At 51.5% G+C, this 14,639-nt stretch overlaps 1 protein-coding gene and 2 long non-coding RNA genes across 3 annotated transcripts in view; 1 reads left to right on the forward strand and 2 right to left on the reverse strand.

The window, feature by feature from the left end:
- The window catches only part of GALNT17 (polypeptide N-acetylgalactosaminyltransferase 17), a 215,862-nt gene extending 215,070 nt beyond the window's left edge, over positions 1-792 (reverse strand). The window contains exon 1 of the mRNA XM_068210116.1: positions 149-792. Within this exon, the coding sequence (XP_068066217.1) occupies positions 149-386 (238 nt within the window). The 5' untranslated portion in view covers positions 387-792. The remainder of the gene's footprint in view (positions 1-148) is intronic.
- A 1,216-nt stretch (positions 793-2,008) lies between these two features.
- On the forward strand, positions 2,009-6,891 carry LOC137485573 (uncharacterized). The gene is made up of 2 exons (XR_011005371.1): positions 2,009-2,325; positions 5,734-6,891. It is a non-coding gene; the product is annotated as an uncharacterized lncRNA (long non-coding RNA).
- Positions 6,892-11,296: 4,405 nt separating this feature from the next.
- Positions 11,297-14,013, reverse strand: LOC137485574 (uncharacterized). The gene is made up of 2 exons (XR_011005372.1): positions 13,901-14,013; positions 11,297-13,637 (listed from the first exon to the last, which is right to left on the reverse strand). It is a non-coding gene; the product is annotated as an uncharacterized lncRNA (long non-coding RNA).
- Between the last annotated feature and the right edge of the window lie 626 nt (positions 14,014-14,639).

A 14,639-nucleotide genomic window follows, 5' to 3' on the forward strand; every position in this document is an offset into this window, starting at 1 on the left:
CTGTTGAGAGTCCGTTTGCACAACAGCAGAGGGGAGAGCAGGGGTCCGTCATGCAAACTTCAAGCAAGGCGGGCACCTGCTCCGAGCCTCGATTCACCATCACCGACCCTACCCCGAAGTCATTAAAGAGCAGGAAAATTGTTCCTACCATTCAGCTGCCTGTAGACTATGTCTTCTAGGAGCGAGAGCCTCTTCAGCACTGCATCCTGGATGGAGCCGACGCCGTGGGCTGTCAAGTTGGCCACTTCTGCCCTGGGATGGATGTCATGGTAGGAGTCGCCGCTCTTGGTCGTGATGGGTCTGCACTTGGCCAGGAAGAGGACGAAGCCAGCCACGGCGATCAGGTTTAACACCAGCAGGACTTTGACTCTCCTCAAAGAAGCCATCAAACTTCCCGACGGGCCCCGCCAGCCGCCGCGCTGCCGGCAGGGCTATGGGAGCGGGCCGGCGGCCGCCCGCCGCTGCGCGCACATCGCGGGGAGCGCGCCCCGGCCGGCTGAGCTGGCGGCACGACCGCGGCGGCGAGCGGAGCGGGAGGGCTGGCGAGTAGCGGCACCGCTCGCCCAGGCGCGGCGGCCCCGCTCGGCACTATGACCCCGCAGAGGAGGCGCGGCCGGGGCCGCCCGCCCCGCTCCGCCCGCCGCGCTGCCGCCGCCGCAACTTCATGCCCCGCGCAGGGCGGCCGCGCCGGGGCTGCGGAGCGGCCGCGGGGCCGAGGAACCCTGCGGCAGCAGCGGCGGCAGCGCCGGCATCAGCGCCGGCATCAACGCCCGGCCCCCGCCCGCCTCCCGCCTCCGCCGGCCGCGGGGGGAGCGGGGCCGCTGCTGCGCGGCGCGGGCCGAGCCGGCGCCCCCTGCGCGGGCGGAGCGGGGCCGGGGGCGGGCGGGGGCGCGGGGCGCCCGCCCCTCACGGCGCCCGGAGAGGGGGCGGCACGGCGGCCGCGGCGGAGCCCCCGCCCCGCGCAGGGGCCGCGCAGGGCCGGCGGCTGCGGCAGAACCCCCGCGCAGCGCCCGCGCCTGCGGAGAGCGGCCCCGCCGCCGCCACAGCCCGGCATGGCGGCCCGAGCGCGGCGCGGGGGCCCGGGGACTGCGGCGGGGCCGAGTGGGCACCGCGGCCGGGCGGGGATGGGGAGCGGCGGGGTGCGCAGCGCGGGGTGCGGAGTGCCGGGGCGCCCGGGCCGTGAGGGGATGGGGAGCGCTGGGTGCCGGGGCCGTGCGGGGATGGGGAGCGCTGGGTGCCGGGGCCGTGCGGGGATGGGGAGCGCTGGGTGCCGGGGCCGTGCGGAGATGGGGAGCGCTGGGTGCTGAAGCCGTGAGGGGATGGGGAGCGCTGGGTGCTGAAGCCGTGAGGGGATGGAGAGCGCTGGGTGCCGGGGCCGTGCGGGGATGGGGAGCGCTGGGTGCTGAAGCCGTGAGGGGATGGGGAGCGCTGGGTGCCGGGGCCGTGAGGGGATGGGGAGCGCTGGGGGCTGAAGCTGTGAGGGGATGGAGAGCGCTGGGTGCCGGGGCCGTGAGGGGATGGGGAGCGCTGGGGGCTGAAGCTGTGAGGGGATGGGGAGCGCTGGGTGCCGGGGCCGTGAGGGGATGGGGAGCGCTGGGTGCTGAAGCCGTGCGGGGATGGGGAGCGCTGGGTGCTGGGGCCGTGAGGGGATGGGGAGCGCTGGGTGCTGAAGCTGTGAGGGGATGGGGAGCGCTGGGTGCCGGGGCCGTGAGGGGATGGGGAGCGCTGGGTGCCGTGCCGGGGCCGTGCGGGGATGGGGAGCGCTGGGTGCTGAAGCCGTGAGGGGATGGGGAGCGCTGGGTGCTGAAGCCGTGAGGGGATGGGGAGCGCTGGGTGCCCCGGCCGTGCGGGGATGGGGAGCGCTGGGTGCCGGGGCCGTGAGGGGATGGGGAGCGCTGGGTGCCGGGGCCGTGAGGGGATGGGGAGCGCTGGGTGCTGAAGCCGTGAGGGGATGGGGAGCGCTGGGTGCCGGGGCCGTGAGGGGATGGGGAGCGCTGGGTGCCGGGGCCGTGCGGGGATGGGGAGCGCGGGGCTGTAGCGGGCAGAGATGGGGCCGGTCGCGGTAACGCGCTCGGGCTGCTCGGTGTCACAGAAAGTTTGAGCCCCCGGGCGGTGCGTGGGCCTCTCCTGGACTCTTTTCCCCGCTTTCCCGGACGGCAGCTTTGTCGTCTCCCTCGGAACGCTGGCTTTCCCTGCCCCAGCACGGAATGACAAAGGAAGCATCCTGCTTCCCCAGGCTCCTCCGTGCCAGAGCAAGGGAATGACTTCAGAGCTGTCACGGCTGTCTTTAGCAAGGATCGCCTGTACTTCAAACCCTGACATGAGGTAAAGTGATAACATTATAAACTACAGTTCACATCCAACGTTTTAATGCCAGAATGCTGAATCTTCTCATGAGGGCACAGCCACTACTGAACAACCCCAGTAACTCTGTTTTCTGAGCTTTATCCATGTGCTTTTATGTTCACCCTGCTTTTCAGAAAGATGGCACCAATAGGCATAAGAAATTCAAACAACCTTGAGCCATTGTATCCTACGAGGCAACTTTTCAAAAGGTAAGAATAATCCCTCTCATCCTAAAGCCATAATTAAAAAAGGAAAAAAAAACCAACAAAAAATCAATGCCATGGAAACAACCTAAAATTGCCTTGGAGGATTTGGAGTTTTAATTCAGTCCTAGCTGCACATGAAGTCTTTCATGGCTTGTATGATCACACCCAGGATCCTGCTACAGATCTGGAGAAGAGACAGGCACATAACTCATTGTCAGACCCTAAAATACTCTGATCAGTCCATCATCCACTCAGGTTCATTATAAGAGGGTGAAAATGTGAATGATTTGCGTGACATAGAGCTAGAAATACCTCACAAATTGCTGAAAACCAGTTTTTGGCAGGCATGGAGGGGAAGCTGGTTTGGGGGTTCTATAGGGGTGTTTTGGCACACAATAAACAGAAGGTTTGTTTCCAAAGCTGACAACTGAGATTTTTCTTCTCTATAAATAAAAGCACTTTTTATTAAACAAATAAACAAACACCACCCAACTTGGCAGAGTAGTTTACCAAAAAGGGAAACCACATGGCTGTAATTGTCAGGAGCAGAAATATTTGTGCAAACAGAAAAGTACCTGCTGCTTATTCTAAAGCAGTCTGGGATAAAGACTCATTCCTGATGTCCTCATTACCACTGCTCCCACTGAAGTCAGGCTGGTGTCTTACACAGAAGCAGCAAGATCTATTTTAATTATAAACCAGTTTGGAAAAAGCTGGATTTACAGGCTTTTGGCACATGGCTGTTACAGATGATCCCAATGGGAAAAAAAAAATAATCTTAGGATCTTAAAAAAGAGAATGCAAGAATTTGAAGCAGCTCTTTGCTGAAGGAGAAGGCGAGCATTTTTGCCCCCACTTCCCCCCCAAAAAAAGGAGCAGAATTAAGTCTCAAAAAAACAGGAGGGAGGGAGAAAGGCTCAAATCCCCTCAGGGTGACACATGGCTACCAGGGCACCTGGCACCCGTGAGTGTGTGGTCCTGGGGAGGACAGCACAGCGGGAGAAAATAAAGATGTCCAAAAAATGCAAGGAAAAAAATCTCTGTGTGGGAAACAACATGAGAGCTAAGAAGTCAGAATACACATGAGCCAAGAGCTCCCCTGCCCTGTCCACGAAGGTTCACTTGTAAAAGCTCCCCAGGTTTCTGTTGCTGCTGCTGTTCTTTTATTCTGGGGAGAGGCAAGCAGCAGACTTTGAAGCTGTGCTGGCTGACAGTGATCCCATCACCTGGGACTGTTCCCAGCCCAGCTACACCTCCTCCAGGAGAGCTGGCCCTGCTGCTGACCTCAGGGGCAGCTGGGCAGTGCTCCCCTTTGCAGAACTGCTAAGGGAACCAGCCTGAGGAGAAGCCTGATTCCCCCTTCCTGAACTGGTTTGCAGCATTCCATGTTCCACAGTCCCCTTCTGCCATGCTGCTCTCAGCAGCAGCAACAACTTTCCCTTCATTTCTTTCACTTGGGAGAAGTTATTTCAGTTTTGTTCAGTTGTACTCCAGTCACTTCTGGCCTGAGGAGACCAAGCGAACCCCAGAGTATTCACACCGAGCATCATGTTCCCTTCAGTGTGTCCTGAGAACCACCCTCAGCACGTTCTGAACGAGGCTCAGCTCTCTGGGACTGCAGAATTACCCACAAACACATCCCTCTGTACCTCCCCTGCAGTGGCAAGGGAGAGCAGAATGGTTCAGGTAACAACAACAAACATCAAAGGGTCCACTGAATCAGAGAATCACAGAATCACCAAGGTTGGGAAAGACCTCCAAGGTCATCCAGTGCAAACATCAACCCAGCCCAGCCACCCTGTTCAGCACTAACTCCTGTCCCCAGGTGCCTCACCCACATGTTTTTGGAACACTTCCAGGGGTGGTGACTCCACCTTGCTGTGGGCAGCCTGTGCCAGGCCCTGACCACCCTCTCAGTGATGAAATTTTCCTAATATCTCATTTAACTTCCCCTGGCACGACTTGGGGCTCTTTCCTGTCACCCTGCCCTGCAGATGGACACCAACAGGACATGGCTGTAGGGGACCAGGAAAAGTTAATGCTTTGTGGAATTCCAAGGCCTGAGAGCTGCTTCCCCACCCGTATTTGCTTTGAGCTTTGCACCCCCAGAACACTGAACTAAATTTCAAGAGTAAATATGAAATGGTCCCTTGAAAAGGCCTGTCAGGACTCAACTCTCTAAATCAGGGTTCAACCGAGCCATAGCTCAGCCTCCACTGGAGAGGTTGAAGGTTTTTTCCTTCTATTTTTTACCTTTTTTTTTCCAGTTTCATTACATTCCTATCAAGAAAAAAAAATAGATTGAAACATTGTTACTAAATGGAGAAGAACTAAAGGATATATATCAGTATCGGGCAGAGGAGATCAGCTTGCATGTCTAATAGAAAAATTCTATTTTTGCCCATTCCAGTAGATTTCTGTGAACAGCACACACACACACACACACTTTTCAAGTGCTAGCCAAAATAATTACTTCTCTCCTTCTGTGGGGGGAAAAATCCACTAAATCATGAATATTCAATGGATTGGTTAATGACATAGTAATGCTTTAGCTGAAATCTTTGCTCCTTAAAATACAGCCAACACGAGCTGCCAGTTAGAAGAAGAATTAAAAATACAAAAATAGCTTGATCTGCAGAAGCTATCACCCCCCAATTGCTTCAGGAGTGTGTGATAGTAGCATGATACCATGACAGATCTGGGGCAGACTGTCTTCACAATCTGGGAGATGTAAAACAGGCAGGAAAAAATAGTTTCTGTTACTCAGTGGTGCTTCTGCCAGTGCTGGGGGGTCTCCAGGGCAAAGGTGTCTCCCCTCAGCACCAGCTGGGTCCTCACCCAGATGATCCCTGGGTGCACCCAGTTACATTTCCAGCCTTGTACCACCAGCTCAAAGGGAAAAAAAAAAAAGTTTGGGTCTGTTAGCTACATTTCTTTGAATTGCATAAATGAGCCTTTCCATAACCAAATTCCTGTATGAAAACAGTGATCTGAAAAAAAAACCAAAAAAAAAACAAAAAACAAAAAAAAAAAAAAAAACCAAACAAACAAAAAAAAAAACCAAACAGCCAAACAAAAACCTGCAGAAAAGTTTCCATTTAAAGCCATTTTTGTTTCCTCAAAGTCTGGGAGTTCTGGCTGGAGTGCTATCAGTGCAACTGTGTTATTTCTTTCCTTTCAGGTGGTGCTCGGGAGTTGTATCTTCCCTTTTTTCTCTCAGGCTCTCAAGAATTCTCGATTATTCAGCCTCAATTTTGTTGCTTTGCCACCAAAACCACCTCTGCGAAAGCCACACGTTAATCAGGTACATGAATTTAAGCCTCCATGTTGCCTATGAATTCTTTGGTTTTCCCACTGGAGTTTTCTCCATGTGGAATCTGCTCCCTGCAATGGTCACCAACATCACTGTGAGGCCTGGGCTGGTGAAAGGAGTAAAACTTGTATAGAAAGATGTTTTATTATTTTCAGAAGCTGATATTCTGAAATTAATGGTTCACTCTGCTGTCTCAGAGTAATTTCTGACATACTTCAGGCACGTATTTAACATCAAGGAGTGAACCCTTTCTCCCCAGCCTTAACGCTTTTCTCCACTATGGGAACAGCTAATGCACAAAAGTAACTTTCCTCAGTGTTATCTTCAAAGTTGGGAACATATTTAGTTGCACATTACAATAACTCCATTCATATTTCATGAATTTTTAAGTTCAGCCCGTGAGCATGGACAGCTCATCACTGATACATCAGGGAAATGCTGTGAAAAAACAAGCAACTTATTGTGCTTTTAGCATATGAGACTGCTGCATGGTTCCCTCAAGGATATTAAAAAGATCTGTGCTATGGTTATCAATAAATATCTTTCAGGATCAGCATTTATAAAGCTTCTAGAATGGCTTCAGCTCTTGACTGACTTCAGAAATTAAGGAACTTACTCACAAAAAGCAAAATCATAGCTTAAAGTCAGCTACTCTTCAGTTTTGCTGCTTTGAACTTCAATATTCATCTTGATGACCAGAACCTGATTCTTAAAAAAATTTATAAATAGAGCTGGTTTGAAAAGCTTCAGCTTATTTCTTGAAAAACGGGGGGAAGGGAGAAGAGCAAGAGGAGCAAATTCATTGGAGTTTTGATAAATCATCGAAAAATCAGAAAATCCATTTAAAATATTGACTCCTTGTGTCATTAGAAAATAAATTCTCATTAATTTCTTTTTTATTACAGAAGATACTTACATGGTCTAAGTTATTTCAGCACCTAATCATCACCCGACAGTCCTTGAGCCAGGGAATACCATTTGCTGGTTTGTTACACCAGCATACAAAAAGATACCTTTAGACCTTTGGGAAGAAAAACACAGAATCCCAGAATGGCTTGGGTAGGAAAGGACCTTAAAGCCCATCCAGGACCACCCCTGCCATGGCAGGGACACCTTCCACTGTCCCAGGCTGCTCCAAGCCCCAGTGTCCAGCCTGGCCTTGGGCACTGCCAGGGATGCAGGGGCAGCCACAGCTGCTCTGGGCACCCTGTGCCAGGGCCTGCCCACCCTCCCAGGGAGGAATTCCTTCCCAATATCCCATCCATCCCTGCCCTCTGGCAGGAGGAAGCCATTCCCTGGGGTTTAAATTCCCAAGGAAACCTAGAGGTGACACAAAGGACCCGTCCAAGACCGAAGCCTTTAGGAGCCTTCAGGACAAGAGGTCAGTTTGTCACCAGACCCTTGAGTCCCAGGCTGACACACTCAGCTGCTGGGCCCTGAGCAGCACTGCAGTATGGCCATGCCTGTGAGGAGCAGGGAAATGCTGAAAGATCCCAAAGTCAAGTTGCACCATCCCTGTTCCTATTAACATCCTGACTGCCTTTCCCATGACTGTCACAAGTGCAGGTCTGACACTGCAGCCAAGACAAAGCCCAGAACTCAACATTCAGACAAAGCTCAGAAGTCAGTTTGTTTGGATGGAGGAACCTCTCAGGGCTCAGCTGTCTCCCCAAAGCCTGCTCTTGCTTCCTGTAGCAATCTGGCCTCTCCCACCTCAGAGGAGAGCCCAGAAACGGAGTATTCCCTCTTGGCTGCTGCTTGAGCCTGGCTCTGAGGACCTGCTACAGCTCATGCTCAAGAGGGACAAGTTATCCCCTGACTTACACCAAGTACTCAGCTTAGGGTCAAGGCTCAAAGCCTTTTCTGAACCTTCCATGGCTCTGCCCATGCTCCTGCTCCCCCCAGCAGGACCATGCTGGGCAGGATGAGAGTCCAAAGTCACGGAGACTGCACGGAAGGTACAAATCCAAGGCTTGGCCATGGTGCAGCCATAGAGGCCAATGGAAAACTGACCCCCTTCTTTTATTCCTTATGCATGAGAACCCTCCGTGTGTCAGTCTCAAAACACAGACAGTGTTGTATTAAAGAAAGCAAATTATAAAAAACCAAAAAAAACTGTAACTTTTACAAGCCACTGTGCACAAATCCTTGCCTGCTTATGTCTTTTCATGTAATTCTTCTTTTGCAGTACTGGGATGTCTCTTGCACTGTGCTTAAACTGTATCCCAGCCATGCCAGGGCAGTGTTTATCCTGCTGTGGTTCTGAATGGTGGGCTGGCCATCTGCAAATAATAAAATGCTTTAACCCAAAAAATTTAAATTTCCCAATAAAGAGGAACCACAGATGGCAACAACTGCTTGACAAATGCCAGTGTGAACTGCATTGATTGACATCACTAAATTCTTGCTACAGAATTTAGAAGATGCTTCTCATAAAAATTTCAAGAGTTCTGCATCCCAGCAAAAACAATAATTCAAATCAGTTCTTAATGTTTAGAAAATCAAGTAGGTCAAGAAACAAACATATATGTGTTTACACTTTGAGTTAAACAACTGAACTTCCCTCTCAGGCAGCCTTTTGTTTTATTTTTGGGAATCTGTATACGAAGTGTCTTACAAGTTCCTAAAACACACCAAGTGCCTGTCTCAGTAAAACCTCACAGGTGTGCATATCCTTGTGGAGTTCAATGAAAGGTACAGTGGGAAAAACAAAACCAAATTGGATTTTATCTCAGATTTGCTGTTGATTCATTGGGTGTCTCCAGTCAAAATGCCCAGAGCTGAATTTTCAGGGTACTCATAGAGTCATAGCATGGCTTGGGTTGGAGAGGACCTTAAAGCCCTTAAAGTTCCACCCCTGCCATGGGCAGGGACACCTCCCACTGTCCCAGGCTGTTCCCAGCCCCATGCAACCTGGCCTTGGGCACTGCCAGGGATCCAGGGGCAGCCACAGCTGCTCTGGGCACCCTGTGCCAGAGCCTTGTAAATCCTCTCTGCCCACCTTCCCTGTCAGCTCTCTCAGCCTTTCCTCAGAGACGAGCTTCAACCCTCCATCCCTCTGATCATCTTGTCCATCTTCTCATGGGTCAAATATGCAGACACTCAGCTGAAGGCTGCAACTCCAGAGTGGCTGAACAGCCTGAACTCCTCAGCTCAGCACTGGTGCAGAAACAGTACCAGCCACAGGCGAGTGGTTGGTTTGGGAGGTGGGGTCCACAGAACTGCCAATCCACTGGGGAAGCCCCCAGAAGAAGCTCTTTTGAGGTAAGAGTCTCCTTTTTACTGCAACTATTCTCAGCTGGGGAGTTATTCACAGAGAACCCTGTATCCCCCTCTTGTTTAATGTTTAGGTGGAACTGCAGTAGGAGATTAGGGACAAAACAAAGCCCAGTTTTGTCTGGGATGACAAACCAGGGGAGGCTGAGCCTGCTCCACTCCCACCAGACACTGGATGGCGGAGTTGCAAAGGAAGGCAGATCCCAAGGCTCAGCCAAACCTGTGACTTCCTCCATCAAATGAAAACTGGTGCACAAAATAGGCTGTGATTTCTCCCCCAATACAAAAACAGGCTTCAAGCACCATTTAGTGACAAAGCTCAGCCCACCCTGTCCCAGTGACAGACTACGCCAGCCATTGCCAGGTACAAACATCTCCAGCCCCATTGAACAGCTGAGCCTTGGTACCTCACAAGTACAAACTGGCTGTTTTTGTATAGCCTGAGCAGTTACTCAGCTACCCTGAAGGGATTGTTCTTAGCTTTGAAGATTGCTGCTTTCATTTCAAAAGAATGGCTGGAAAGATTTTCCATTTTCTTTCCAACAATAGCATTTGTTGTGGGGGAAGGATATAACATCTTTAAGGAGGCAGGGAGAGAAAATGATGTGCTGGACCCTGCTTCTGAAATACTTCTCCTGGAAGGATATACATTTCCATCTAGGGCTGAAGGTCTCATAGAGTAGCTTTTAAAGGGAAAAGGCTGTGCTGAGCCCATCCAATTCTCCATTCTCTGGTCTATCTCATCACAGCACTTGGGTGTTTCCCTTTTTCCCCATGCAAAAGAAGAATAAAGTATTATGGAGAGATTCATCCCAGTCGTACCCACAGTTTGCAACAGTGCACAAAACAGGGGTGTCCTGAGCCTGCCCTCCCCCAGCAGCGCTCTGCCTTTGCCTTGCCCAGCAGAAACCACCTGGGAGCAATGGATGCACTCCCAAAGTCCTTCTTTTGCCATGCCTCAAATCCCAGAATCATAGAAGAGAATCCCAAAATGGTTTGGGTTGGAAGGAAACTCAAAGCTCATCCAGTGCCACCCCTGCCACGGCAGGGACAACTTTCACTGTTCCAGGCTGCTCCAAGCCCTGTTCAGCCTGGCCTTGGGCACTGTCAGGGATCCAGGGGCAGTCCCCGCTGCTCTGGGCACCCTGTGCCAGGGCCTGCCCACCCTGCCAGGGAACAATTCCTGCCCAGTAGCAGTGATGTAATGGCAGTGGGAAGCCATTCCCTGTGTCCTGTCTCTCCATCCCCTGTCCAACATCTCTCTCCATGTTTCCTGTAGCTCCTTCAAGTCCTGGAAAGTCACAGTTAGGTGACCCTGGAGCTTCTCCTCTCCAGGTGAACATTCCCAGCTTGCCCAGCCTTTCCTCCCAGCAGAGCTGCTCCATCCCTCTGCTCATCCTGGAGCCTTCTCTGGGCTCCTCCAGCAGCTCCAGCTCCTGCCTGTGCTGGGCCCAGGGCTGGGGCAGTCTGCAGGTGCGGGCTCACCTGGGCACAGGGGCACAGGGGCAGAACCCCCCTCCTCAATTTGCTGCCCACGCTGGTTTTGATCTCATCACATGAAAAAAATCAAGACTGACTGACATCACTCCAATGGATGTCATTCTTCAGTGCTGCTGCTCCCAAGGGCGTGCTCAAGGTCTGGCAGTGACTTGGGCTCCCCTCCTCTGGCTGTTCATTGTCTTAAGGCAAATCCTCCTCTAGTAAAGCAGTTCTGCAGCACTTAAAACCTTTGGCTGGCTGGCTCCTCAGTCTGTCTGGGCAAAGTGATTCCTCCTGCAGTCATTCCTGCAGTCATTCCTGCAGTCATCCCTCCTCACTCCCCAGCACTTCAAAGGCCAATGGAACATCAGAGGGACACACTGCAGTGCTTTGTTTTCCTCTCTCCTTAACTGCTTTTTTAGCATTTTAAAACACAATGCGCCCATGAAAGGTTGTAAAATTCCTCATAAAGTTGACTGTGCCACAGGATTATGGAATACCTCTTGGAACAATGGATAAAAGCTAATCTTGGATCTGTCACCAGAAAACACTAATATATTTCAAAAAGCTATTAGCCCTTAAACCAAAAGTAACACAGAATTTGATTTTGGGCAACAGGCTATAAACCACTGAAATTGTTTGGCAGCTCTGCATTGAAAGCAGGTGGAAAAAGCTGTAAGAGCCCTGGCATTTATTTTATTCAGCTATTTAAGGCATATTTTACATAGATCCCAAAACATGTGCATGAAAACTAACACTAAGTAAGGATACTTGAAAACAACAGTGGATCAGTTGATTTACCACACATTTTCAGGAAGCAGAACAACATTTGCTATGTTATGCAAGAAGGAAGTGAAAGGCTGTAAATATTACAGATAAAAAATAATAAACTATCAATAGCCTTTGCAATTTTTACAGCATCATATATTTAAGGAGCTTTAGAGCCATCAGCTCTGACCATAACATTCAGATGAGCAATATCCATTTTGTGGATGGAAACACTAAAGCTCAGCCATTAATCCTAAATGTCTTGGTCAGCTCTGAAGGGATTTGAGACAGGGATGGCCAGGATGTCCAAGGATGGTGGGACAGGGAGGAAACATTTGGGGAATGCAGTGGGGAAATAAGGGTTTGAGATTGCCACATGGAAAGCCAAAGCCTAAATGTGTTTCACACCTTGGTTTTCCCCCTGGTCTTTATAATACCTGGTCTTGTCTTTTGTCTTGTCAGTGATTCACGGAATGCCCGGCTGGGCCAGGCTGGAAGGAGCCCCGAGGGTCACTGGTGCCACCTCCCTGCTCAGGCAGGGCCATCCCAGAGCACAGGGCACAGCACTGTGTGCAGAGGGCTCTGCAGTATCCCCGCTGAGGGAGACTCCAGCCCCTCCCTGGGCAGCCTGTTCAGGGCTGGCACTGCCCAGGGCAGGAGTTCTGCCTCCTGGGCAGGGGCAGCTCCTGGGCTCAGGCCCTGCCCGTGGCTCTGGTGCCACTGCTGGGCCCCGGAGCAGAGCCTGGGCCCTGCTCTGCCCTCCCTGCACACAGGGACAGCCCGGCCCCAGGGCCCCTCTCAGCTGGGGCTCCTCTCCAGGCTGAGCAGCCCCAGCTCCCTCAGCCTTTCCTGGGCACAGAGATGCTCCAGGCCTCCTCATCCTCACAGCCTGAGCTGGCCCTGCTCCAGGAGCTCCTGTCCCTGCTGTGCTGAGGATCCAGGGCTGGACACAGCACCCCAGAGGTGCCCCCAGGGCTGAGTAGGCCACAAATGAGTGGGATGCAGGTCATGAAACAAAAAAGAGGATGAAGGTGAATTTTCTGGGAAAAATAAAAAGACATGAAAAGATCAGGTAGATAGTAAAATGCTTCAGATGAAGAGTGCAGGAGTTACCTTCTGCAGGTAAGAGATACTTTTGTCTAGTACTTTGAGAGGAGTGATCATTAAGCTCTTCAAAGCCTCAAAGAATAGGAAAACATGAACAGCACTAAGGTGAGGAGTTTCAGGCTTGTGGCTGAGTGCTGGAGCTGGAAATGGTTGAAGAATTCCAGCAGCACAGCCAGGACTGTGCAGCAGCAGTGATGCCATTACAGTGTGTGTTTATCTGGGGCCTGGACAGTGCATTTGCATTTTATGCAGAAAAGCTAATTCTCAGCAGAAAGGTATTTTTTGTATTTCCCTGGAAAATAACCTACAGGATGCAAGACAATTTTTTTTTTCCTTTAAAAGATACACTCATCTCAGAACCTCTTAAGGAAGGGAGGTATCAGAATAATTAACCAGAGCATTGCTGCTCTTGTGTTCCTGCTTTGGCAAAAGCTGGGGCACACAATAACTTGTCAGCACAGTGGTGCCTCTGACTGGCACACATTCAGGCCTGAGAGAAGGGAACAGAGCTGGGAAGGGGCTGGAGCCCCAGGAGCAGCTGAGGCAGCTGGAAAGGGGCTCAGCCTGGAGAAAAGGAGGCTCAGGGGGGACCTTGTGGCTCTGCACAGCTCCTGACAGGAGGGGACAGCCGGGGGGTCGGGCTCTGCTCCCAGGGAACAGGGACAGGAGGAGAGGGAACGGCCTCAGGCTGGGCCAGGGCAGGCTCAGGGTGGACATCAGCAGGAATTTCCCCGTGGAAAGCCTGGTCAGGCCCTGGAAGGGGCTGCCCAGGGAGGTTTGGAGTCCCCATCCCTGGAACTGCCCAAGAAATGAATGGATGTGGCATTCAATGCTCTGGGCTGGGTCAGTCACAGGTTGGACTCGATGATCCTGGAGTTTTTTCTCCATCCTTAATTTCTGGAATTCTGATTCACACGAGGCTTTGATGTTTTCTTTCTGTCAATTAGACACATATATCTATGAGAAAGCAGTGAATTCTACAATTTTGTCAAACCCAGGCTTCAGTAATAAGGAAATTATGCCTCCACAATCCTCTCATTCACCAGACTGAAAGCAGCACGGAGCTGACTCATTCCATGGGGCTGCCACCAGCAGTCTAAAAATTTCCTACAGGAAGTTCTTGAATTACAGAGGAGACAGTTCTGGGGGGAAAAGAAAGGGAAAAAAATGTTATTATAACCCACAGAGGTGATAGGAAATAAAGAGGCACAAAACCCCTGGGTCTGAGAGGCTGAACATATCCCAGCAGCAGCTTTCCAGTCTGCTTTGCTCTCCCTGGGAAACGTTGCCCCATTTCGAGAAATCACCCTGGAAAGTCACAGGGTTTGGAGACGCTGTTCACAACTCCTCCAGGGCAAATCCCAGCAGCTCCACCAGCACAGCTCATAGAGGGTGTCTGTTCTACCTGCTCAGTATTCGGTGCTCTGGTGTTCAGACACAGGACAGCACCAAGGATTCTTTGGCATAATTTTGGCCATCTCCACCTGTAACACTGTGCATCCTCTGCTGCAGCAGCTGGAGAAGGAAAATGTGGATGAAGGCAGGAAAAGGCCCCTGGAGAGCGAGGTGAACGTGGCACAGCTCTGAGCACTCACACTCACCCGAGTGGGGGAAGAAGCTTCCTTTCCAACTGAGCATTTGGCACCTTGCAGAGGGAAATTCCACAGATGGATTCTTTTCTTCCTGTACCTAAACTGCAAATGAAGTAAAATGAAGTAAAAACTGAGTAGGTCACTTTGAAACGATATATATGCATATACGTTAAAAAATAAAACCAAAGAGAAAAGCCCGGAGCTCAGTTTTAGCCACTAAGCTGCCTGTGGTGGCTGAGTGTGGATGGAGGAGGAATCAGGGCTGGCATCACAAGGAGTCCCTCAATGGGCTCAGGACTGTGCCCAGCACACTGCTCAGGATTAGCAGCCACTCAGGGGCCACACAGAAACTATTTTGCAGTCTGACTGGAGCACCTCTTGAGATAATTGAAATTAAGGACTTCAGGCCTGAAGCTTCCCAGTTACAGCTTCCAGTTGAAATCACAATATTCTGAGAGAAAAGGGACCCCCAGGGATCATCCAGTCCAGCACTGGCCCTGCACAGACACCCCAACAATCCCAGCCTGGGCATCCCTGGGAGCTCCTGGAGCT

The sequence above is a fragment of the Anomalospiza imberbis genome, chromosome 20, assembly GCF_031753505.1.
Source record: "Anomalospiza imberbis isolate Cuckoo-Finch-1a 21T00152 chromosome 20, ASM3175350v1, whole genome shotgun sequence".
Classification (NCBI taxonomy): Eukaryota; Metazoa; Chordata; class Aves; order Passeriformes; family Viduidae; genus Anomalospiza; species Anomalospiza imberbis.